The sequence below is a fragment of the Podarcis cretensis genome, assembly GCF_951804945.1.
Source record: "Podarcis cretensis genome assembly, chromosome: 17".
In the NCBI taxonomy this organism is placed as follows: domain Eukaryota; kingdom Metazoa; phylum Chordata; class Lepidosauria; order Squamata; family Lacertidae; genus Podarcis; species Podarcis cretensis.
In genome coordinates this window covers 27,952,982-27,976,822 of record NC_137187.1, presented here as the reverse complement: position 1 = coordinate 27,976,822, position 23,841 = coordinate 27,952,982, and the positions used below count along the sequence as shown (strand labels likewise).

General features: G+C 43.0%; 1 protein-coding gene across 3 annotated transcripts in view; it reads right to left on the bottom strand.

Moving 5' to 3' along the window:
• ADAMTSL1 (ADAMTS like 1) overlaps positions 1-23,841 on the bottom strand; it is a 496,501-nt gene that overhangs the window by 19,233 nt on the left and 453,427 nt on the right. For all 3 annotated transcript variants that reach the window (XM_079959104.1, XM_079959106.1, XM_079959105.1), the window contains 4 exons: positions 20,460-20,639; positions 9,734-9,868; positions 2,852-3,052; positions 1,452-1,632 (listed from right to left, as the gene is read on the bottom strand). In XM_079959104.1, the coding sequence (XP_079815230.1) occupies positions 1,452-1,632; positions 2,852-3,052; positions 9,734-9,868; positions 20,460-20,639 (697 nt within the window). The remainder of the gene's footprint in view (positions 1-1,451; positions 1,633-2,851; positions 3,053-9,733; positions 9,869-20,459; positions 20,640-23,841) is intronic.

Genomic DNA, 23,841 nt, shown 5'->3' with positions numbered 1-23,841 from the left:
TACAGCTTTTTAAATGTGTTTGTGGGATGGGGGGCATTATTGTTTTGTTTTAAGCTGCACTGGCTCCCGGTGGAGTACAGGGTCAGATTTAAGGTGCTGCTTTTGACCTTTAAAGCCCTTCACAGCCTAGGACCCTCGTACCTACGGGACCGCCTCTCCTGGTATGCCCCACGGAGAGCCTCAAGGTCCATAAATAGCAACACCCTAGAGGTCCCGGGCCCTAAGGAAGTTAGATTGGCTTCAACCAGAGCCAGGGCCTTTTCAACACTAGCTCCAGCCTGGTAGAACGCTCTGCCTCATGAGACCAGGGCCCTGCAGGATCTGATTTCTTTCCGCAGGGCCTGTAAGACAGAGTTGTTCCACCTGGCCTTTGGCTTGGAGCCAATTTGATTCCCTCCCTCTCTTTTTTCTTTTCCTTCTCCTCCTGCGAGAAGGCTACATTTTAATATTTTAATGTTTCAATATTTTAATGTTGTATTTTAATTTTGTTTTTAAGTTGTAATCATTCAACTTGTTTTTATTATCGCCTGTAAGCCGCACTGAGCCCGGCCTTGGCTGGGGAGGGCGGGGTATAAATAAAAAATTATTATTATTATTATTAACTATTTACTTGCGTTTTTATCTTTTATTTTTATCCTGTGAACCGCCCTCAGTTCTTGTGATGAAAGGTAGTATATAAATCTAATAAATAACGACCACAACCACCAGGCAGTTTTAATCCTGTGGTGTAATCTGCACTTCAATAGCACTGGGAATGCGCACAGCACATGTTGAAAACACATGACTAAACACATGATTAAAGCACATGACTTCTGCCGAAGAATCCTGAGAACTGTAGTTCCCCCCTTCACAGAGCTACAAATCTCAACACTCTTAACAAAACCACAGAATTATTAAGCGAAGTCGTGTGGTTTAAAAGTGCATTGACGGTGCTTTCCATGTATGGTGTGGATCAATGTTTGGTTAGCAAAAAGGTAAAGGACCCCTGGATGGTTAAGTCCAATCAAAGGCGACTATGGGGTTGCGGTGCTCAACTCGCTTTCAGGCTGAGGGAGCCGGTGTTTGTCCACAAACAGCTTTCTGGGTCGTGTGGTCAACAGGACTAAACCACTTCTGGCACAATGGGACACTGTGACGGAAACCAGAGCGCACAGAAATGCCGTTTACCTTCCTGCCACAGTGGTACCTATTTATCTACTTGGACTGGTGTGCTTTCAAACTGCTAGGTTGGCAGGAGCTGGGACAGAGCAATGGGAGCTCACCCCGTCACAGGGATTCGAACCACCGACCTTCCGATCGGCAAGCCCAAGAGGCTCAGTGGTTTAGACCACAGCGCCACCTGCTTCCCTCCTTTTGGTCAGCAGCACACTCTTAGCTAGAGAAGGGAACCATCATGCTTTGTAGTGATGCTTTGTAGCACATAATTATACATTTAAGGGGAAAGGCCAAACCTCGAAGGGCAATCTCTTCTGTTACAAGCAACCGGCTGCAGAGCCGGTTTGGGCTTCTCCATGCAGTGGGAGATGTTGACTTGGGCTCTGTCCAGTAAGCATTTCAGCTGGTGATACTGCAGACCCTTGTTACCGCAGGAGGCTGAGCAGGGCGACATCTTATCCACCGACCACCAGTAATCTGCAAGAACAGCAAAACATCCAGGTGAAAATATCTAACAGCGTTAGGTCTAACAGAGCTTATTGTAAAGGTAAAGGTAAAGGGACCCCTGACCATTAGGTCCAGTCGTGGCCGACTCTGGGGTTGCGGCGCTCATCTCGCTTTATTGGGTACAGCTTCCGGGTCATGTGGCCAGCAGGACTAAGCTGCTTTTGGCGAACCAGAGCAGTTTTACCTTTACCTTCCCGCCGGAGTGGTACCTATTTATCTACTTGCACTTTGATGTGCTTTTGAACTGCTAGGTTGGCAGGAGCAGGGACCGAGCAACGGGAGCTCACCCCATCGCGGGGATTCAAACCGCTGACCTTCTGATTGGGAAGTCCTAGGCTATGTGGTTTAACCCACAGCGCATCCCAACAGAGCTTATTAGTAGGTGTAAAAGCAGCAGACTTCTCAACCTATCTCTTTTTTTTTTTTTGCATTGATATATTTCTACGGTTATAGGTCATGGGTGGGCAAGTTTTTTTTTTACCCTCGAGGGCCACTTTCTCTTCTGGGTAAGCATACGAGGGCCGCATACTAGTGGTGGGCAGAGGCAGAAGTAGGTGCAGCAAGAAATGTAAATTTTATCTTTGTAGAGTAGGTGAGTTTCTACACGGTGCACACACTCAACTCACCCTCTATCCTTCACCCAGACAAGAAAGAGGCATTTTTAGAGTCCATTAATGCACATTCCGTGATAGCCTTGTTCTGTGGTACCCGCAGCAGTTCCTTAGATTTCCAGGTGTGATCCCATGTCCAAAAAGGTTGGGGAAACATTTTATTTTATTTGTTTTTTATCTTATATTTTGGAAATGTACATCCAGATTTTTTTCTTCCTTTAAATTTTTTTGGGACCCCCAAGAGAGTGGGACCCTAAGCTATAGCTTGTTTAGCTTATACGTAAATCTGGCACTGTGTTTAGGTGCTCCAGTAATTCAAAAGTTGCTTTGGTTGGGTATGCTTAGCATTACACCGTAGGGTATAAATGTTTGATATTTGTGGACACTGGTCAAGTGTGTCCTCTTCTTTGAGTTTACTGAATCCGTTGGCAATATTCTAAAATCCATAATCTATTGCCCAGAAACTGACTGCTTCCACATGAAATTTGTATGCTGTTTGTTTGTGTGTTTGTTTAAACAACAACTGTATTACCTATGCCATTACACCAATTCCAAAAATCTAGAGGTGCAGTATTTACCTTGGACTGTCAGAGATGTTTTTTGTACAAGCAAGCCTGCCTCGTTCTGAGCCATGCAGCTGATTTCTCCTTGATAATCAAGGCTGATGTTCAGTATCTGAATAATCTCTCCAGACGACAACACATGGTGAGGCATGCTGAGGGGCTGACCAGCATGAAACCAGGTAATGTTAGGAGTGGGATGACCATTCACAGGGCAGCCTAAAAAAAAAAAAGGACAGTAACATATCAAATCCCAGCAAACTTGGTCCCTGATAGCAGAGAACCCAAAGATAGCTCCATATTCTTGACTTAAACATTCATATCAGCATTGTCCTGTTCAATTCAAAATGGCCAGTGACATTCATACGAAGAGCAATAAAGATCATGAAATAGATCCTTTGCAAACCAATCACCAAATGGACGCTACCTACAAGAGAATAGCGGTAAGCTCTGAGCTTCTGGCTTCATTAGACTGGCCGCACTCCAGAGGCGGTTTTAGAGTACAGTCATACCTTGGGGTGAAGTTGCTTTAGGTTGAGCGACCCGGAAGCAATGGAACGCACTACCTCCGGGTTTCGCCGCTCATGCATGCGCAGACACTTGAAATGACGTCACGCGCATGCGCAGAAGCGGCGAATTGCAACCTGCGCACACACAGACGCGGGTTGTGTTCTGCTCTGGATGAGAACGGGGCTCCGGAACGGATCCCGTTCGCATCCAGAGGTACCACTGTAGTGTGATTGGTTTGGCCGCACCGGGCGCCAACACCACAGGGTGTCGCACAGCAACAACGATGCAAAATGGAGTATGAGAGGGTCCCTCGGCTGTTAGCGTTGCATAGGGCACCGCTGAAATTGGAGGGCCCCTGCCCACTCCTGACATCCACCGGGGATGGGGTCAGAATAATAAAGATGGCAAGGCTGGGGAGTCCCTGCAAATCATTACCAGTGGCGGAGGAAGCTGCTCGGGTGTCTGGGGCAGGGTGCCCAGTGGCGGGGTGAGCCATCCATAGGTGCAGGGCACACCACGGGGCCTACAGCTGGGGGGGAGGAGGCAGCAGGCGGACCATTTGAGCAGCGCAGAGCCTGTGCGCACACCAGCCACGGCTTCACTCCCAAGAGAGACGTGTGGCTCGGGTGTGCTGCAGGCCCTGCGGTGAGTGCCGCCCGGCATTTTGTCACCCCCCCCCCCTCAGTGGTGACACCTGGGGCGGTCTGCACCCACTGCACCCCCTTCTTCCGCCCCTGATCATTACTACAAGGACCCAAATCAGTGGTTAGTACCAGAAGTGGGCCCTGCCAAGGCCACCAGTTCTGGCACTCCCCAATTTATTGCATTACGTCCAGCCTTCCTTTAGGTATCTAAATTCCAAGGCAGGTCTTACAAAAACATCTGTGTTCTTTGCGGCCTGTTTTCTTTTAAAAAATTTTTTAATAATTTATTTTCAATGCAAAATTACAACAAAAATTACAAACATTGAATCCAAAATAAAACAGTACAAACAAGAAAAGAAAAAAAAACCCCAAGAGAAAAAAAACACACACAAAAAACACATCTACAAATAAAACCATATCATCATTCTAATCTAGTCATTACATACATATACACATATTGACTTCCTTTGTTCTAAGACCTCAAAATTTTTACTCTTTCTAAGTTGTTGTGTATACTGATGGTGTATAATGGCTTTCTCCTGGGTTTTTATATCTCCATGCGTCAATCAAATTTAGGTTTTCTACCATCTGAAAGAAGGTGTCTGGGAGTCTACCTTTTTTTTGCTTTGGGGCCTGTTTTCATGAAGCCGGACTCTTTCGCTTGCACCATTTCCCCCCAACTGATGGCTCTGAAGCGGGGACATGATACTTGCACAGACACCGTAAGCCTTGGCTCCTGTGAAAGGTTCTGTGCACAGCAGACGAGGGCTCTTGCCTCCACAGCGTGCCGTGCCTGTAACTTTCACATCATGGCTAGGCGTGATCTGGCCCCGAGTGACTCCTAGTTTTTATGCATGTTGCAGATGGGAACAGAATGTATAAAAGTACATCCACAGGTTCACAACAATTACACTGAAGGCCAAATTCAGTTTGTCCTCAGCCAATTTCCCCCTCTTTTTTTCATCTCCTACAAAGTTCTGGGTTGCCAAATAAGTCAAGCCTTGTTCTCATCGCTATATATTTAATTTGCATCAGCTATTACTACCTCTTCCAAAACCAATATATAAGATAATGGAAATACCACGAAGTCAACAATGGGAAAATAAATAAGTAAAACTCGCCCCCTGTTCTTGCAGCATGTGTAGTGATACATTTTCCTATTTCTCTTTTTCTCTCTCTCACCCTTTCTGATATCTATGAAAGTAGTAAGTAACAATGTATTGCTCACTTGCACCTGTGAGAGGAGCATCAATCACCCTTGACAGGCGAGATACTCTTCATAAATTCTTTAGTGCAAAACATAGTATCTTGCACAGTGAGAATAAAATATAAAAAGATATTGAAGACTGACCTCTCATTCTGTGGACAGGAATATTAATCCTACCTAATGCATCTTAGGGACGCAGGTGGCACTGTGGGTTAAAGCCTCAGCGCCTAGGACTTGCCGATCGAAAGGTCGGCGGTTCGAATCCCTGCGGCGGGGTGCGCTTCCGCTGCTCGGTCCCAGCGCCTGCCAACCTAGCAGTTCGAAAGCACCTCCGGGTGCAAGTAGATAAATAGGGACCGCTTACCAGCGGGAAGGTAAACGGCGTTTCCGTGTGCGGCTCTGGCTCTGGCCAGAGCAGCGATGTCACGCTGGCCACGTGACCCGGAAGTGTCTCCGGACAGCGCTGGCCCCTGGCCTCTTAAGTGAGATGGGCGCACAACCCCAGAGTCTGTCAAGACTGGCCCGTACGGGCAGGGGTACCTTTACCTTTTACCTTTAATGCATCTTATTGCTAGTAACTCTTATTCTGTATTTCCTATCTGTCATACATTTTGACTACTTTTTGCTCAAGACTCATCTAAAATAAAGGGCACAGGCTATGGAAGTAAATCAGCCTTTACATACCCATATCCATACCGTCCCAAGTGAAGCATGGGGATATATAGACCTTTTAAATATTCCACTGTTAAGTCACTCACAGAGGCTTCCCATTCTACCCCCTTTGCAGTGAATAGACTACCAAGTTTGGTAAGTTTAAAAGAAGTTTACTTACAAACTCATTCAAGGTCAGAGTCCTGCATTTTTCTACACAGCAGCAAGAAAAACTCAGGTAGAAAAACTTAAGTTTACAAAATGTGGCAAAAGCTTCTGAGCACACGGTTTGAGCTTGAAGCAGTGAAGCTCAGAAGTCCACTCTGATTGGGTTCATATGGTGGAAGAGAGCAAATAGCAGAAAAAAGGTAAAACAACAACAACTTTACTAGCTGTTGGTTACAGGACATAAGGGGGCATGACCTGGTCAAGTCTCACACAACAGCTTACTCCTTCATGCATTTAACTGGAGCTACACATGGTAGCTATATGAGTCTACATTTCCTACACTGCAAATCTTGTGTGTGTGGGGGGGGGTGTCATCCTGACTCTGTTGATTCTACCTTTTTATATATGGTTGTTGCCTTCCTGGCTCCACAAGTGATGACACTTGGTGAACTGAATTGGATTTCAAATAGAGGATAACGATGTTCTGTGTCTTGAATCAACAGACGCTGTGTGTACACATCATGTATTTAAAGCACCCCCCCCCCAAATCCTGGGAACCAGAGTTTGTTAAGGTGCTGGGAATTGCAGTTTTGTAAGGGGTAAACTACAGTTCCTGTGTGCTTTAAATGTATGGTGTGTACTCAGCCGAAAAGAGCAGGGCCCTGCAGTCTAGCTTCTCAGAAAGACGTGTTCTCTCCCAGGATCCCAAAGTTAGACTTGCAGAGTGCTGGCAGCCAGGCAAAACGAGCTCTGACTTGTGAACTGAACAAATATGATATGGAAGTCACCAGGGGAGAAGACAATAAATATGGAACAGCAGGATTTCCTTTTTACAGTTGACTGTACTTCTCTGGTCATAAAAAGCACACTTTACTAGCAAACTCTGCTGTTATTGTTTCATATCTCCCATGAATAGGGGCTTTTATTGCTTTTTTAAAAACTACTTGTACTGAAAGTCTGGGTCACAGACTGGACGCGAGTCAAATGGTACGGGTAGAGGCTGGTTTTTGCACTGCTCCATAAGGGTCAGATGAAGGGACCACATAACACCGGTCCTGAGAGATCTGCATTGGCTCCCAGTATGTTTCCGGGCACAATTCAAAGTGTTGGTGCTGATCTTTAAAGCCCTAAACGGCCTCAGCCCAGGATACCTGAAGGAGCGTCTCCGCCCCCATTGTCCATCCCAGACACTGAGGTCCAGCTCTGAGGGTCTTCTGGCGGTTCCCTCATTGCGAGAAGTGAGGTTACAGGGAACCAGACAGAGGGCCTTCTTGATAGTGGCGCCCACCCTGTGGAACACCCTCCCTTCAGATGTGAAGGAAATAAGCAGCTATCCTATCTTTAAAAGACATCTGAAGGCAGCCCTGTTCAGGGGAGTTTTAAATATTTAACGCTGTACTGTTTTTAACACTTGATTGGGAGCCGCCCAGAGTGGCTGGGGAAACTCAGCCAGATGGGCAGGGTATAAATAATAAATTATTATTATTATTATTATTATTATTATTATTATTATTATTACCTGTGGCTCTCCAACTGCTGCTGGACTTCAACTCTGACCATGGGCTGGGGCTGATGGGACTTGGAGGCCAACAACACCAGGAAGGCCATAGGTTCTACATGCCTGCCTTAGGAGCAGGTTCACAGTCTGTGGAACCATTAGATCCCAGTTGTGCCTCTGAATGCCTAAGGGACTTCTGTGGCACAGAGCACCTTTCACTCCCCCCATCATCCCCAACCACTGCACCTGCTGGTTACAGCTGGCAAGAGCTGAAGTCTAACAACATCTGGAGGACCACAGGTTCCCCATCCCTGGTTTAGTGGCAAACCCCTTACCCAATTTTTTGGAGGGTTCGGAACCAACCAGAAGCCACGCTTTGGTCTCCGAACATTTTGGAAGTTGAATGGACTTCTGGAACGGATTCCATTCAAGAACCAAGGTACGACTGTACAGTCAAACCTCAGGTTACAGACGCTTCAGGTTGCGTTTTTTGGGGTTACGGACTGCCGAAACCCGGAAGTACTTGAACGGGTTACTTCCGGGTTTCGGCGGCTGCGCATGCGCAGAAGCGCTAAATTGTGCTTTGCGTATGTGCAGAAGCGCCAATTTGTGCTTTGCGCATGTGCAGAAGTGCCGAATCGCAACCCGTGCGTGCACAGACGTGCCACTGCAGGTTGCAGATGCTGCAGGTTGCGAACGTGTATCCCGCGCGGATCATGTTCGCAACCCGAGCTTCCACTGTACGTATAGGTTTTCTAACCTAAGTTGCTAATGATTCTGTTCTGATCTGACTGCCTCACCAAGTTCAGGGGAAGAGGAGAGATATAACAGGGCACCACCTATTGGTGGCAACAACAGGCTCCTCCAGATCCTTTTGTGACCTGAACTGCCTGCCTCACTTTTTCAGTGATTTGGCAGCTCAATGCAACTGCTGCCGTCATGTCTAGCACTTGACTTAGCTGTCACACCTCTCATATATGCACAAAAACAAAACAAAAATTGTATTTCCAGTGCAATGATAAAAAGAGCATCAAAACCCCCACCGTTCCGAAATCTTCCTTTTAACTTCTTGGAAAGGTCCACAGCCTTAAATATAAACACTTAACATTGTACATTCATTTTTTTTTCAAATAACATACTTTTGGAAATCTTAAATGAGTCACTAATAAAAATATGTGAAAACTGATGCTTTTCAAAATTGTTGAGGCAACTGTTTATAGGTCCCTGGTAACATATTAGAAAACAGAATACTAAATGCAGGGACTGGCATGCATGGCATTGATAACTTTATCTATATAAAACTATTCTAACAGTCCTAAGTGGTGGCTGCCATGGGTAGATTTACTGTCTTTGATTTAGTTTCCAAATATTTCAAGTGTTACTTATACCCCTGTTTCTCTTAAAACCTGGGAACTTGAAGCTTCATTCCAAACCCAGCAGCATCTCTGTTGCTGCATTATAAACGCGATCAAATATTCTTATACAGATTGCACACGCATACATGAAATCACTGCACATCAGGAAGATTGGATTTCTGCTGATTCTTAGAAATCAATAGGACGTGTGGGGTAGGGAACACCAGGGATGCTTGTCAAATGTTTCCACTTTTCTCTGTGCAACAAGAATGAGTAGCCCTGAAGGAGGGTAGGTATCAAATTCCTATTTTGGCATTCTCGCAGCTCAAGCCTACAGATGTCTACTCAAATGTAAGCCTACCAAGTTTAATGGGGGCTTGTTCTCAGGTAAGTGGGTAAAGGATTGAAAGGTAAAAGTAAGAAAAAACAACCCCTATCTCAACCACCATTCTTTGCGTATTTGACAGGTAATTAATCTACAGTTGCCATTTGCAATAACCCTCCAGAAACACACAAGCATGAGCCATATAAGCAGATTATTTCCCATCTGTACAAAGAGAAGTCAGCATAGACCAACATTTCAAATTCCTTGGTCTATGGGATATTCATACAGAATTCCCAGAACACCAGGGAGCAGATTCGCAACTGGATCTCCCACCTTCTACTGAAAAAAGAGGAAAAAAACCCTACAAAAAGTTAAAAGCGACTACGTGTGTTTGGAGTTAAATTTTGGAGCAGCAGTATGGGTTGAGGGACAGTTCTTTGGAATGAAGTCACTCTCCCACAACCCAAAGTTTCCATGAGCCCTGCTGGGAAGGGAGAGGAAAAAAAAGTTGAATGTGGTAAATTCTAAACACCTGAACTTACCAATCAGCACAGAACTCCCTGGGCTGAGCACTTTTCTCGTTCCTGAAGGAGATGTTATCACAGAAGGAACGCCTGGTCCTGTGAGGGATAACGCGGCTGCCATGTCTTCCAAACGATGAGGGAATTGTGGCGGGTCTGGGAACACATTGAAAAGCCTAAGATACGACAAGGAAGCCTCTTAACCAAGACAGTTAATTCCTGACGTTCTTTAGTACCACTCGTGGTATTGTTTGCCACACTGAAATGTGAGCTTTCTCAAACGGGACTTATATCTATTTTCTGACTTGGGGAATAAGGAGGGTAAAACATTAACGAGACAACAGGCCTAATGAGTGACATCGTGAACAGAACCATTTTCAACGTCGGGAAGTGGAATCCTAACAAATATAGTAGGATAGCCGGCAGATGGACAAAACTAAGCTAAGATACACAGGTGAGTCTATGGCCCATAATTAATCTGTGGAACTCAGGGTTGCAGGATATGTTTGATGGTCACAAGAAAAACTTTTTTAAAAAATCAAATCAAATTCACAGAAAACTGGTTTAGTAGGGGATTCTAGTCAAACATAATAGTAATAGTAGTAGGAATAATAATAATATTGATTGATTGATTGATTGATTGGTTGGTTGGTTATACCCCGCCCATCTGACTGGATTGCCCCAGCCACTTTGAGTGGCTTCCAACATATATAAAAACATAATAAAACATTAAACAGTTTAAAAAAGCTTCCCTATACAGGGCTGCCTTCAGATATCTTCTAAAGGTTATATAGTTGCTCATCTTCATGACAACTGATGGGAGTGGGGTCCACAGGGTGGGCGCCACTACCGAAAAGGCCCTCTGCCTGTAGCTTTACTTCTTAATAATAATATTATACTAATGATGGTCTATCTCTGACTATTAGATGTGGGATAATAAAAACAGAAGGGGTACCATTATTTACCTGATCATGATTCTCCTGAGGATATCTCTCAGTAGAAAGAATCCTAAGCTTCATGGATTTGTTTGCCCAGCATAAACATGTCTAAGTCACCCTGGCAACACGGAGTTTTCCAGATGACTTCAGGGGTTGACGAATCTCTTAATTCAGAAACTTTCCCATTCAGAGCTTTTTGAAAATTATAATCAGTCCCCTTAAGTTGATTAAAGGCATACTCATCATTCAATGACTTCTGCCTCAAGTTATTTGCCTGCACAAAGGGGCCACTCGGATTGTGTTGCCTGTCATCAGTTCAGGCACAACATTTTTCAGTGGAGTCAGTTCACACATCCAAGTGCACCAAGTATAACTGGTACAGTGGTACTTTGGACAACTTGGAAACCAAACACTGCAAACCCGGAAGTACGTGTTCCGGTTTGCAACTTTTTTTGAAAGCTGAATGTGCTCCGTTTTGAGTGTTATGCTGAGCTCTGTCTGTTTTTGCTATTTATTTTGCATTTTTGTTTTTGCAACTTTTTTGTTTTGTTTTTGTGACTGCGTGGAACCCAGTTCAGCTACTGATTGATTGATTGTGTGACTGCAGTACATTGTCTATTGCTTTCATTTTATGGATCAATGGTCTCATTAGATAGTAAAATTCATGTTACATTGCTGTTTTTGGGGTTGTTTTTAAAAGTCTGGAACGGATTGATCCATTTTGCATTACTTTCTATGGGAAAGTGTGCCTTGGTTTTGGAACGCTTTGGTTTTGGAACGGACTTCCGGAACAGATTAAGTTTGAGAACCAAGGTACCACTGTACATGCAATGTGTGAAGCAGCCTTTGCACAAACAACAGGGTTTGAGAAGTCTCTGTTTCTAAAGGTGACGGCAGGGACAGAAGGGGAATTTCTGAGTTCCGTCCGCATGCTCTGCCCTGGAAGCTTGGGTCAGCAGGGGTTTAAAAACAAGCAAAGCATTGAGTCCTGAAAAATGAGGTCTGCCATGGGTACTTTCGTATGAGTTGGGAAGCATCAATTCGCCCCGGCCTCTCTAGAATGTGCACACTCCATTAGCAAATCTACAGTAGCATTTGCTCAACCTAGCCTATCTTTCAGCTCTCAAGCAGCAGGGAGTAAAAATGGCACAAACGTGTTATTAGGAAGGAAAATCCATCAGCAAGCGCCATAAATCAGCCCTAGGAACACATTTCCACTCATGCTTTGGGCCTGACCATGTCATTCCAAATCACCCAGCTAGACTCAAACTGCCTGCTATCGTGAAACACAAGACAAAGTAAACTTCACCCTTCGGTGAACTGAGTCCCTGTTTTGTGTGCGCTTTTTAAAATACAGGGCCGAGTTTGGTTTTTGCATCTGTCAGTGAGGTGTGAAATTGGTCCGTGTCACTTCGTGATTTACCACAGGGCTTGCTTCTCCAGTAAGGAGACCGTGATAGAGAAGCAGGAGGAATATATTGCCTTCATTTAGGGAAGCCTGTTCTTGGAGAAGGGCCTGTTTCTGTCCTCGGCACGAAAAGCTGGTGTAATATTAAATTCTCAAGTATCAGCTCAGTGGAAGTGAGTTCAGGAGTGCCATTTCAGACTCAGTAAGGAGGCAAATATATTTCACTAGAGGTTGGTATTGGGTGTATCCTTGGGAAATTCTTACCCCAATTAAAAGGCCCACTGTTTGATGCATTGAGGCAAGGAAAGCAGTGCCTTTAAGGGTATTTGTCGACATTTCTCTTTTAACAATATAGCAATAGCTGTCATTTAACCAAAGCAAGCTTACCAAGTCAATCACCTTTCATTTTTAAGCGAAGAAATTTGTAACACTGGCATACATATCTAATACACAAGGCATTTTAGCTATGATGACTACAGCCACCTAATGTGTAGAACCAGCACACAGGCCACATGTCAAAGGTCCTCCTGAGGAGAAATCACATGTGGTCTGAAGCGCAAGAAAGGGAGGGCACTGGTCCCTTTCAGGCCTGGCTCTACTGTTAGGCAGAGTGCAATGGCCACCTCAGGCCTCAGGCGGCAGATGTCGGAGGGCAGGAGGCGGTGGTGAGGTGTTGCAAGAGCGAGAGAGCGAGAGCTGTGTGTGCACCACAGAGAGATGGACAAATCTGTCAAGATTGGCTTCTCTCAGTTTGTAATTTCAAAAAAGTATTTAATTCAGTTCTCTGCATTTCCACATCTTTCCTTTCTTTTTTTAAGAGTATCTTGAAAATTCACCAGGGTTTTAGTTTGGCTTTCTCCCAATATACACAATTTTGAAAGAAATTTAGCCTATTTCAAGGCAACATTCCCTGATGCAATGCATTTTTGTAGCTTATTTGCACCAATATATGCTTCTTTGTCTACACCTTACCCTAGTTTATGTACCATTGTACACATGACTTGGGTGGAAAGCTGTGTTGCAAAATTCAGAGGAGTGCAAATTTTGAAGTTATTCTTTTGGAGAAAGCAGATTAGACAGGTTTGCCTTTAAATGTGAACCAAACTGAATTTCTCCATCCATCTAGGGTCACACGGCATATTCTGCACTTCCTAAGTGAGGATGCTGGCCTCAGACTTACTTAGGATTCAATTACCAGCAGGTCTGGCTTTGATACATGGAATTGTGGTGTGTCCTTTCATACCCCCCAATTGTGGTGTGTCCTTACATACCCTGTAAATATGGGACTGTCTCTGGAAAACAGGGGCACTTGTAAGATCTGTCCTTCATGACAGGCAGCAAAAAATATTAGGTAAGCCCTGTGACCAGTGGCACTTAAGTGCTCAACACTTAAACTCGCTGTGTTTTATGTTACACATATAACATTAAACCAGTGCTGCTCTCCACCTCAGTATTTCCTATGAAAAAGGGTTGCAACAATAGTCCAAAGACCTTATTTACAACATGAATCCAACCTATCACCAAGTAGGTATTTCACAACTGCACACCTAACGCTAAATTTTGAGACTGCTTCTGTGCGCTGTCTAGCTTCTGGAAGTCAAAACCTCTGACAGTTCCTCTATCGTAACCCTACTGAGGTCCAAACTACACAAGATGTTAAATACGTGTCTGCCTCTGTTTGCATTGTGAGGGAATTCCCCATTGATACTACCCATATATTGCATTCCCCTCTCCATGCCTGTCCACTTCCTGTTCTTATGCCGCCAATGGCAGCTGACACCACCTGCCTGTTTAAAACACCTGTTCTTCCAAAGCAACTACTCTACTCCAAACTTAAAAATGCTGGTGGTCAGCAAAAGAGGTTCAAAGACTGACTCAAGGCAAATTTTTAAAAAATGTAGTATAAACACCAATAACTGGGAAACACTGGCCTGCAAGCACTCCAGTTGGAGAACAGCCTTTACCAAAGGTGCCATGGACTTTGAAGACACTTGAACTCAGCATGAAAAGGGAGAAATGTGCTAAGAGGAAAGCATGTTTGGCAAATCCACACCGTGATCAGCTCCCACCTGGAAACCTATGTCCCCACTGTGGAAGGATGTGTGGATCCAGAATTGGCCTCCACAGACACTTACGGACTCGTTTTTAAAACCATGTTAATGGAAGACAATCTTACTCGGCTACGAGGGATCGCCAAAGAAAAGAAGAAGAAGAAGAAGACTTTGAATATCGTGACTGGTTTGGCAGCGCCAGCGCTTAATGGCTGGTTTGGTCGGCGCCAGCGCTTAATGGCGGTCCGAGCCTCGAGCTCCGAGGCAGGACTGCTCCGTTAGTTCGGGTCTTACCCGCTACGGCAAGCGGGGGACCCCTAAAATCACAGGCGCGGAGCCTGTGAACAAAGGAGATTCGGTGGGCACCCTTTGCGCCCCCCGGTACTGTGAGGGAGCCTTTTTAAAGGCTTCTGAGCGGCATCGGGGTAAGCGCGGTGCTGAGAGTCGTCACCCAGCTAGCGGAGTGAAGCCGCGTCGCCATGAGCGGAGAGCGCCGATTCCTTCCTGCAATTGGAATTTGACCACAACACCCGTGAGTAAGATTGGAAAAGTAACGGGACTTTAAAAAAAAAAAAAAATTGGATGAAAACGGGAAAGGCAAAAATTAAGGAAGTCTGCCTCCCCGGAACTGCAGAAGGAATAAAGCAACGAAAATCAAGCTGCACTTAAAGGGAACCTTTCTAATTTTTTTAAGCTGTCAAACTGACATCGGACTTAAAACCTCCCCCCAGATTGGCAGGAGAAGGGGGGAAGGGATTGGAACGTTGTTAAACTGCTGGAAAATTAATGGAAAATTAAGACCTTCCATTGCCAAATCCCCTGGGGTCGGGCTGCCCAAACAAGACACCGGGACGTGGACTGTCAAACTTTGAGAAGTGGGGACTTGTTTGCAAAAAAGTTATCGGACCTTAGATGTACTTTGCTGCATTTTGGCCACATAGAAAAATAGAGACATTACAATTTGGACATTGGAAACTTTTGGCTACTGTTATACTTCCTTGCTTCTTTGTTTTCTTCTATCTCTGCCATTTGGATACAATTGAATGCTCCCTCTAGAGGGCTCTATCTGAAACTGTTGCACCTGAAAAAGTAACAGTGGGATTTTCCACTTGGGAATCAACTCTGTGAAAACGACCTTGAGGATATGAGTGCCCCTACAGAAGAGATAGTAACAAGGCAGAAAGCAAAACAATCTCACAAGAAAAGGGCCTCTATATCAGGAACTGCAGCTGTGCAGGAAAAAACACCAGCTTCTATGGATCCTATGACTCAGGCTCTACTTAAAATAAATCAATCCCTGGAAGCATTGACAAAACTTTCGACAGAGAATTCTAAAAAATTAACAGAGTTGACAACAAGGTTGGATGTGAATACGGCTAGTGTTGCATCGAACACAGATTCTATAAATAGATTAATTCAGGAAAGTTCAGAGACACGAAAGATTGCAGAAAGTGCAAAAATAACGGCTGAAGAGACAAGGGAAAAATTTGGGCCTATTATTAAAAAAGTGAATGAGCATGATGCAGCCCTCTCCTTACTGGAACTTCAACGTAAAGAGAAGAATTTAAAATTTAGACTGGTGCCTGAAGGGGAAGGGGACAACCTTGTGAAATTTCTCACAGAGAACATCATAACTTTTTGGCAGGAGGAATGGGAGGAAGATGAGGAACTTGAGATAATATCAGCCTTTCGACTGGGTAGAAGGCAGGACAAAAAACCAAGGGACTGCCTAATTACATTGAGATCAAAAGAAGAAAGAGATAGAATATTGAATTTGCATTATCAAAAGGCATTGGTGATCCAAAATTGTCAGATACAGATTTTTAAGGACATTCCTAAATACATTTTAGAGGTGAGAACATACTACAAGAGTTTAGTAGACCTGCTGAAGAAAAACACTATACCATTCAGATGGGAGTTTCCACAAGGATTGTCCTTTAACTTCAATGGAAGGAAGATCAAAATAAAAACAATTCAGGACAAAGAACTATTTCTAGAGAAGTATCTGGAGGATCTGCAGAAAGGAACCGTGGAGGAGAGGGAACCACCCGATATAGCAAATTTGTCATTTGGACTTTCACTACCACCATCGGAGGAAGAGCAGAAGCTTGGAGCAGTTGGAGGAACAGCTACCTAAATACAAAATGTCTCTGCAACTCCTTAGTTGGAACTGTAATGGTTTGAACCTTCCTCGGAAAAGAAGACAGGTTTTTCACATTTTGAAGAAAGAACAATTAGACATAATATGTTTGCAAGAAACCCATATTGCCAGGATACACAGGAAATTATTAATAAATAAGAGACTCGGTCAAGAATTTATCTCATCAGATAAAGTAAAGAAAAGAGGTGTGGTGATCTACGCAAAGGAAAAGTTGGCTCCAAAATTAATATTTAAAGATGAACAAGGAAGATACCTGGCAATTGAAATACAAATTCAAGGAGAAAAGATATTAATTGTGGGAGTTTATGCCCCAAATGAAGGGAAGGCTGAATTTTTTAGGAAGTTGCATGAGACATTAGTTGACTTTTTAGATTATAAAATCCTAATGATGGGAGATATGAATGGAGTTGTCTCAACAAACATGGACAAAGCACAGAGACAAGTGATCTCGAAAGAAGGGAGACTACCAAGGATCTTTTTTAAAATGACTGAAACAATGGACTTGATTGACATTTGGAGAACAAAGAATCCTTTAGAGAGAGAGGGAACTTTCTTCTCAGAAGCAAAAATGACATGGACAAGAATAGACCAAATTTGGATTTCTAGTAGTCTGGCGTCAAGAACAAAAAAAGTAGAAATCTGCCCAAAAACGTGCTCCGACCATAATGCGGTCAAGATGGAGATGAAACTAACAACAACTGGTTCCTTTAGATGGAGAATGAATGACACCCTATTCAAGGACGAAGAGATCCATAAGAAGGCCCTTAAAACATTAAAAGATTACTTTGAGATCAACAGGAAAACAGATGTGGAAAAAAGAATAATTTGGGACGCAAGCAAAGCCGTGATGCGAGGTTTCCTGATTCAACAAAATTCTATTAAGAGGAAGCAACAAAATGAAAAGAAGGAAAAAATTTTAGAAAAAATAAAAGAAGGAGAGAAGAAGTTGAGGTCCAAACCAAAGTCTCATGAGATTTTGAGAGAAATAAAGTTTCATCAGATGCAATACATGGAACTCATGAACCAACAAATAGAATGGAAGATAAAGCAAATGAGACAAAAAACTTTTGAATCAGCGGATAAATGTGGGAAACTTCTGTCATGGCAATTGAAAAAAAGGCAGAAAATGAATACGGTAACAAGTTTAGAAATGGATGGAAAGATTATCCACAAACCCAACGAGATCAACAATTGTTTTCAAAGCTTTTTTAAGAAATTGTATGCACAAGGGCCAACCAACGAGCAAGAAATAGAAGAATTCATCAGAAAATACGGTTTACCAAAAATCTCAGAACAAAGTAAAAGGATCTTAAACGAGGAAATAACAGAACAAGAAATAGAGGGTGCCATTCAAAATATGAAATTGGGAAAATCACCAGGACCAGATGGCCTGACGGCCAAATACTACAAAATGCTGAAAGAATGGCTGATACAACCATTGAAGGAAGTTTGCAATGAAATTTTGAAGGGGAAAAAGGCACCTGAATCGTGGAAAGAGGCTTTCATCTCACTTATACCGAAAACAGAGACTGAGAAGAACCAGGTTAAAAACTACCGCCCTATATCTTTACTCAATGTGGATTACAAAATTTTTGCAGACATTTTGGCAAAAAGATTGAAAAGAGTGTTGGCAGAAGAGATTCATAAGGACCAAACAGGCTTTCTCCCAGGTAGACATATGTCAGACAATGTGAGGAACATTATAGACATTTTGGAGCTGCTGGATGTTGACATTAATAGGAAAGCAGTTTTGATTTTTGTGGACGCGGAGAAAGCCTTTGACAACATTTGTTGGACTTTTATGAAAAAGAATCTCCAAGGGATGGGGGTAGGACAAGGTTTTGAAAACGGTATAGGTGCAATATACTCTCAACAAAAGGCCAAATTAATTGTAAATAACGTGGTAACAGAAGAAATACCTATAGAAAAAGGTACACGACAGGGCTGCCCAATATCCCCTTTGCTTTTTATATCGGTCCTGGAGGTTTTGTTAAACATGATTAGAAAGGACCAGTTGGTTAAAGGAGTTCAGGTCGGAGTTAGACATTATAAATTAAGAGCATTTGCAGATGACCTAGTATTGACTTTGCAACAGCCAGACACTAGTACTAAAAGAGTATTAGAACTAATTGAAACATTTGGTCGAGTAGCAGGTTTTAAATTGAATAGACAAAAAACGAAAGTGTTGGAAAAAAATTTAACAATGGAAGAAAGAGAGAGTTTTCAGAATGAAACAGGTTTGGAAATTACAAAAAGGGTAAAATACCTGGGGGTAAACTTAACATCCAAGAATGTGAACTTATTTAAGGATAATTATGAAAAATGTTGGTCAGAAGTTAAAAAGGATCTGGAAATATGGTCAAGGCTGAAACTTTCCTTGTTAGGCCGAATCGCTACTATAAAGATGAATGTATTGCCTAGAATGCTGTTTTTATTCCAGACGTTGCAGATTGTGGACAAGATGGACTGTTTCAAGAAGTGGCAGAAAGACATATCAAAATTTGTCTGGCAGGGCAAAAAGCCCAGAATTAAATTTAAGATTTTAACTGATGCAAAGGATAGAGGGGGGTTTGCACTGCCGGACTTAAGACTTTATTATGAATCAGCAGCTTTCTGCTGGTTGAAACACTGGCTACTTCTTGAGAATACTGACATTTTGGATCTGGAAGGGTATGACAATAGTTTTGGTTGGCATGCATATTTATGGTATGACAAGGTAAAGGTGTATAAAAGTTTTAAAAACCATATTGTAAGGAAAGCATTGTACAACGTTTGGATTAGATACAAAGATTTGTTGGAAAGTAAAACCCCTAGGTGGGTGTCACCAATGGAAGCTAGGGAAGTAAAAAAGCTTAATATGGATTCTAAATGGCCAAAATATCATGAGATCATAGAATACGATGGTGAAAGGGTGAAACTTCAGAGTTATGAGAAACTAAAACCTAAGGTTCGAGATTGGTTGCATTACTATCAGATAAATGAGACGTTTAAACAGGACAGGAAAATAGGATTTCAGAAAGAGAAGTCAAAATTAGAAACAGAATTGTTGGAACCCAATACTAAGAATTTATCAAGAATGTATAACTTGCTGTTAAAATGGAATACACAGGATGAAACGGTGAAATCAGCTATGATCAAATGGGCACAAGATATAGGTCATGATATCATGTTTGCTGACTGGGAACAATTATGGACCACCGGTATTAAATTTACTGCATGTAATGCTTTAAAAGAAAATATTATGAAAATGATCTACCGGTGGTACATGACCCCAGTCAAGCTAGCAAAGATTTATCATTTGCCTAATAATAAGTGTTGGAAATGTAATGAGACTGAAGGCACTTTCTACCACCTTTGGTGGACCTGCCCAAAGGTTAAAGCTTTCTGGGAAATGATCTATAATGAAATTAAGAAGGTCCTTAAGTGGACTTTTCCTAAGAAACCAGAGGCTTTCCTTTTGGGTATGGTGGGCCAAGTGGTGTTAAGAAAGGATAGGACTTTCTTTATGTATGCCACTACAGCAGCAAGAATTCTACTGGCAAAGTATTGGAAGACGCAAGAATTACCTACTCTGGAAGAATGGCAAACAAAGGTGATTGACTTTATGGGACTGGCCGAGATGACGGGCAGAATCCGGGACCAGGGGAAAGAGACAGTGGAAGAGGACTGGAAGAATTTCAAAATATATCTCAAAAATAATTGTAAAATTGAGGAATGTTAAGATGTCAGGGGGTAAGAAGTAAAGAATTGCAGCAGTAAACAAAAAAAAAAACTTAAGAAATATTTACGAAAAGGAATTAAGACAATGGACTTAAGGGTTGCTAAAGAATTATTAAACAAGGATGCAGGGATGGGGAGGTATGGGGAAGTCAAAGAAAAAAGGTTATGAACCGATGAGTATGAAGTTATATTGTGTTATATTGCTGTTTATTATCTGTGTGGAAAATTAATAAAAATTATTAAAAAAAAAAAAAAAAAACCATGTTAATGGAAGACAATCTTACTCGGCTACGAGGGATCGCCAAAGAAAAGAAGAAGAAGAAGAAGACTTTGAATATCGTGACTGGTTTGGCCCTGCACCCCTCACTTTCATATAATGGCAATACTGGTGTTGCTCTCTGAAGTACATGTGAAGAAACCTTGACAAGAAATGTTAGCTCTTTAAACGACAGTGTAAATTTAAGCTTACCCAGAACAAGAAGCTGAGTGCTTTCGGTAATCTGCCCACGAATGTTAGCTGCCCTGCAGGAGTATAAGCCTTGATCCGAGAGAGAAACATTTTCAATCTGCAGTGACCCATCCTGCAGGTAATGACCAGGGGCCAGCTTGATTTTATTCCTGAACCAGGTGAGTTCTGCTTCAGGCACACCTGTTAAGAGAATATATTAAAATAAAATCCTGAGAGAGAGAATCTGCATTCTGTACACTCTGCAAAGGTGTTGCTGAGAAAAGCTGATGTTACATATGTTGGTTATTTTTATATATAATTTTTTTGCCAAAATCCCAGTCTATCTCACACACATTAACTTGTTCTGATAAGAATAAAAGTACTTCATTCATTCATTCATTCATTCAATGTACACATTATCCTTCAGTGATAAGGATCACAGCACAGCTCACAATGTATTTAAAAGAAGGCTAAATACAAATCAGTAAAATAAAGTATGCGAAAACATGCAAATTAAAACTCAGAGTTTAAAGCAGGCTTCCTCAACCTCAGCCCTCCAGATGTTTTTGGCCTACAACTCCCATGATCCCTAGCTAGCAGGACCAGTGGTCAGGGATGATGGGAATTGTAGTCTCAAAACATCTGGAGGGCCGAGGTTGAGGAAGCCTGGTTTAAAGTTATCATATCCAAGCAGCAATTGCCAGTACAAACACCCCAAAGTCTAAGTGAATAAATCTTAGTAAGTCTTAAGTTGTCTATGAAAACTCATCAACAAGGTGGGTGCACCTCTAATGGAAGTGAGTTCCACAGATGGGGTGTCAGCACAGGTAAGATATTCAGTACAATGGTATCTCAGGTTACATATGCTTCAGGTTACATACGCTTCAGGTTACAGACTCCGCTAACCCAGAAATAGTGCTTCAGGTTAAGAACTTTGCTTCTGGATGAGAACAGAAATTGGGCTCCCGCGGCATGGCAGTAGCGGGAGGCCCCATTAGCTAAAGTGGTGCTTCAGGTTAAGAACAGTTTCAGTTTAAGAACGGACCTCCAGAACAAATTAAGTACTTAACCTGAGGTACCACTGTACTTTGAAAGGCTACACCAGTATCTTGAACTGGGCCCAGTAATGCGAAGGCAATTCCTTCAAAATGAGTGTAATATGATTCTAGTTTGAGGCACTGCTCTCAGTACTCTTGCAGCCACAATCTGCACCAGCGGCACCTTATTTTATATTTATTGCTATTTCAGTTTGTATGCCCTCTTTCCCACATACGTGTGTCCAACATGGCTCACAACATGGCGGCAAGAAAGAAGAATACATGATTACAGTAACAGTCTAAATCAGGCACCCCCAAACTCGGCCCTCCAGATGTTTTGGGACTACAATTCCCATCATTCCTGACCACTCATCCTGTTAACTAGGGATGATGGGAGTTGTAGTCCCAAAACATCTGGAGGGCCAATTTTGGGGATGCCTGGTCTGAATCCTAAATCATTTCAAAACATGGCTATCCAAATAAATAATTCATTTCAATAATATGGACATAACAACATCTTGATTTTTAATCATTAAAATATATCCATTGATATCAGTTGGTTAAACTGACTGTCTTCAAGGCTTGCCCCCATGTCCCTGTTGCAGTAATCCAGACTAATTACTATGTGGACATAATGACATTGGAAACTCCCTTATTCTGTCGGACCATGGTCTTTCTACACTGACTCCGGGCTTTCAGACAAACCCTGCCAGGAGTTGCCAGGGAGTCAACATTCTGCAAATCTTGGGGGTATCTCCAAACATACAGAGATCTCCCCCTTGATTCTCCATGAAGCCATTTTGCATATAAAGTCATTGGCGCCACCACCCCAAGTTCAATATTAGAGGGAATGATAACATAATGGGGAGACGGAATCAAGAGCACATTTGCAGCATCTTCTCCAAACACAGACAGAGCTCAGAGCTCAGGCAGGCGTGGACAATTATCCGATACTTCAGTCTAATGCTACCCTAGCCAGGTACACCCTGTTCTGTTATACACACTTCTAATCTCAATTCCAACGCCTGTACAAGTTTCAAGTGGTGGACGAAAACCAAATCGCCAGATCCACATTTCTTTTCTGGAGCTAGCGTGCTGCCTGGGCTCACGTGAAACCAAATCCTAAAATCATGACTCTGATCCATGGTTCTGCAAAACAACAAAGGGGAATTTCATTCGGATAAAAGTAAGGGCTTAAGGATTTGGATGCAAAGTGTTTCTGCTGCAATCTGCAGCTGTGTTCAGAACAGAACGGAATATAGCTCAGTGCTTCTATAACTTTGATCACCTGCACAAAAGAGTTGCCCGCTGCTGCCTTCAAGGTGAACAGAGAAGAATCGAAACCAAATGTCCCACCTGCATGGAGTAAATGTCATGGGAAAGCGGCGAGAGAGAAAGAAGAAACAGCAGTGAGCAGCCCCTAAGCTTTCCTATCCTTACGTGAGCCTTATTCCAAAGAAATAGGCAATGAAACCAAGAACATGGCGATCTGGCAAAAACTTCAAGATGTGCAATTTAGGACACAGGTGCAGAGAGGCCGACAGAGTCGCCATACAATCGCAGCAGCAGTAGGGGGAGCAAGAGCATTTCCCGAATCTAAGTTTTGTGTTTTCTTTTACTGCATTATGCATCTGTCACCTGCAGTGCTTGATGGAAATAAGGCTTAGAAAAGGGAGAAGACATTAAAGAGAGAGAGAGAGAGAGAGAGAAACATTAATAAGAAGCCATGCAATCTTCAGAGTGAGAAGATTAAGGGCCATGTAGCCAACTAGAACGCGGGTGGCTCTGTGGGTTAAACCACAGAGCCTAGGACTTGCTAATCAGAAGGCTGGCGGTTCGAATCCCCACGACGGGGTGAGCTCCCAGCTCCTGCCAACCTAGCAGTTCGAAAGCACGTCAAAGTGCAAGTAGATAAATAGGTACCGCTCCGGTGGGAAGGAAAACGGCGTTTCTGTGCACTGCTCTGGTTCGCCAGAAGCGGCTTAGTCATGCTGGCCACATGACCCGGAAGCTGTATGCCGGCTCCCTCAGCCAATAAAGCGAGATGAGCGCCGCAACCCCAGAGTTGGCCACGACTGGACCTAATGGTCAGGGGTCCCTTTACTTTACTAGCCAACTGGAACAGGGAGTATATTCAAAATGGCACAGGTGGAAGTAATTTTTTTAAAAAAAATTCAAGGACTATCCTTCAATGGGCTGTATTACTCATCAAGTAGAAAAATATCATTTCCTAAGCATTGTTCCGCCACACCATTATTTGCTAGACTTTTAGCTCTTTTTTCCTCTTGGGAGCTCAGAGCAGCTTCCACTGGGCTCCCCCATCAGGCTCCCATCTGAGGCAGTGCCCAGGGCCAGACCTCCATGCA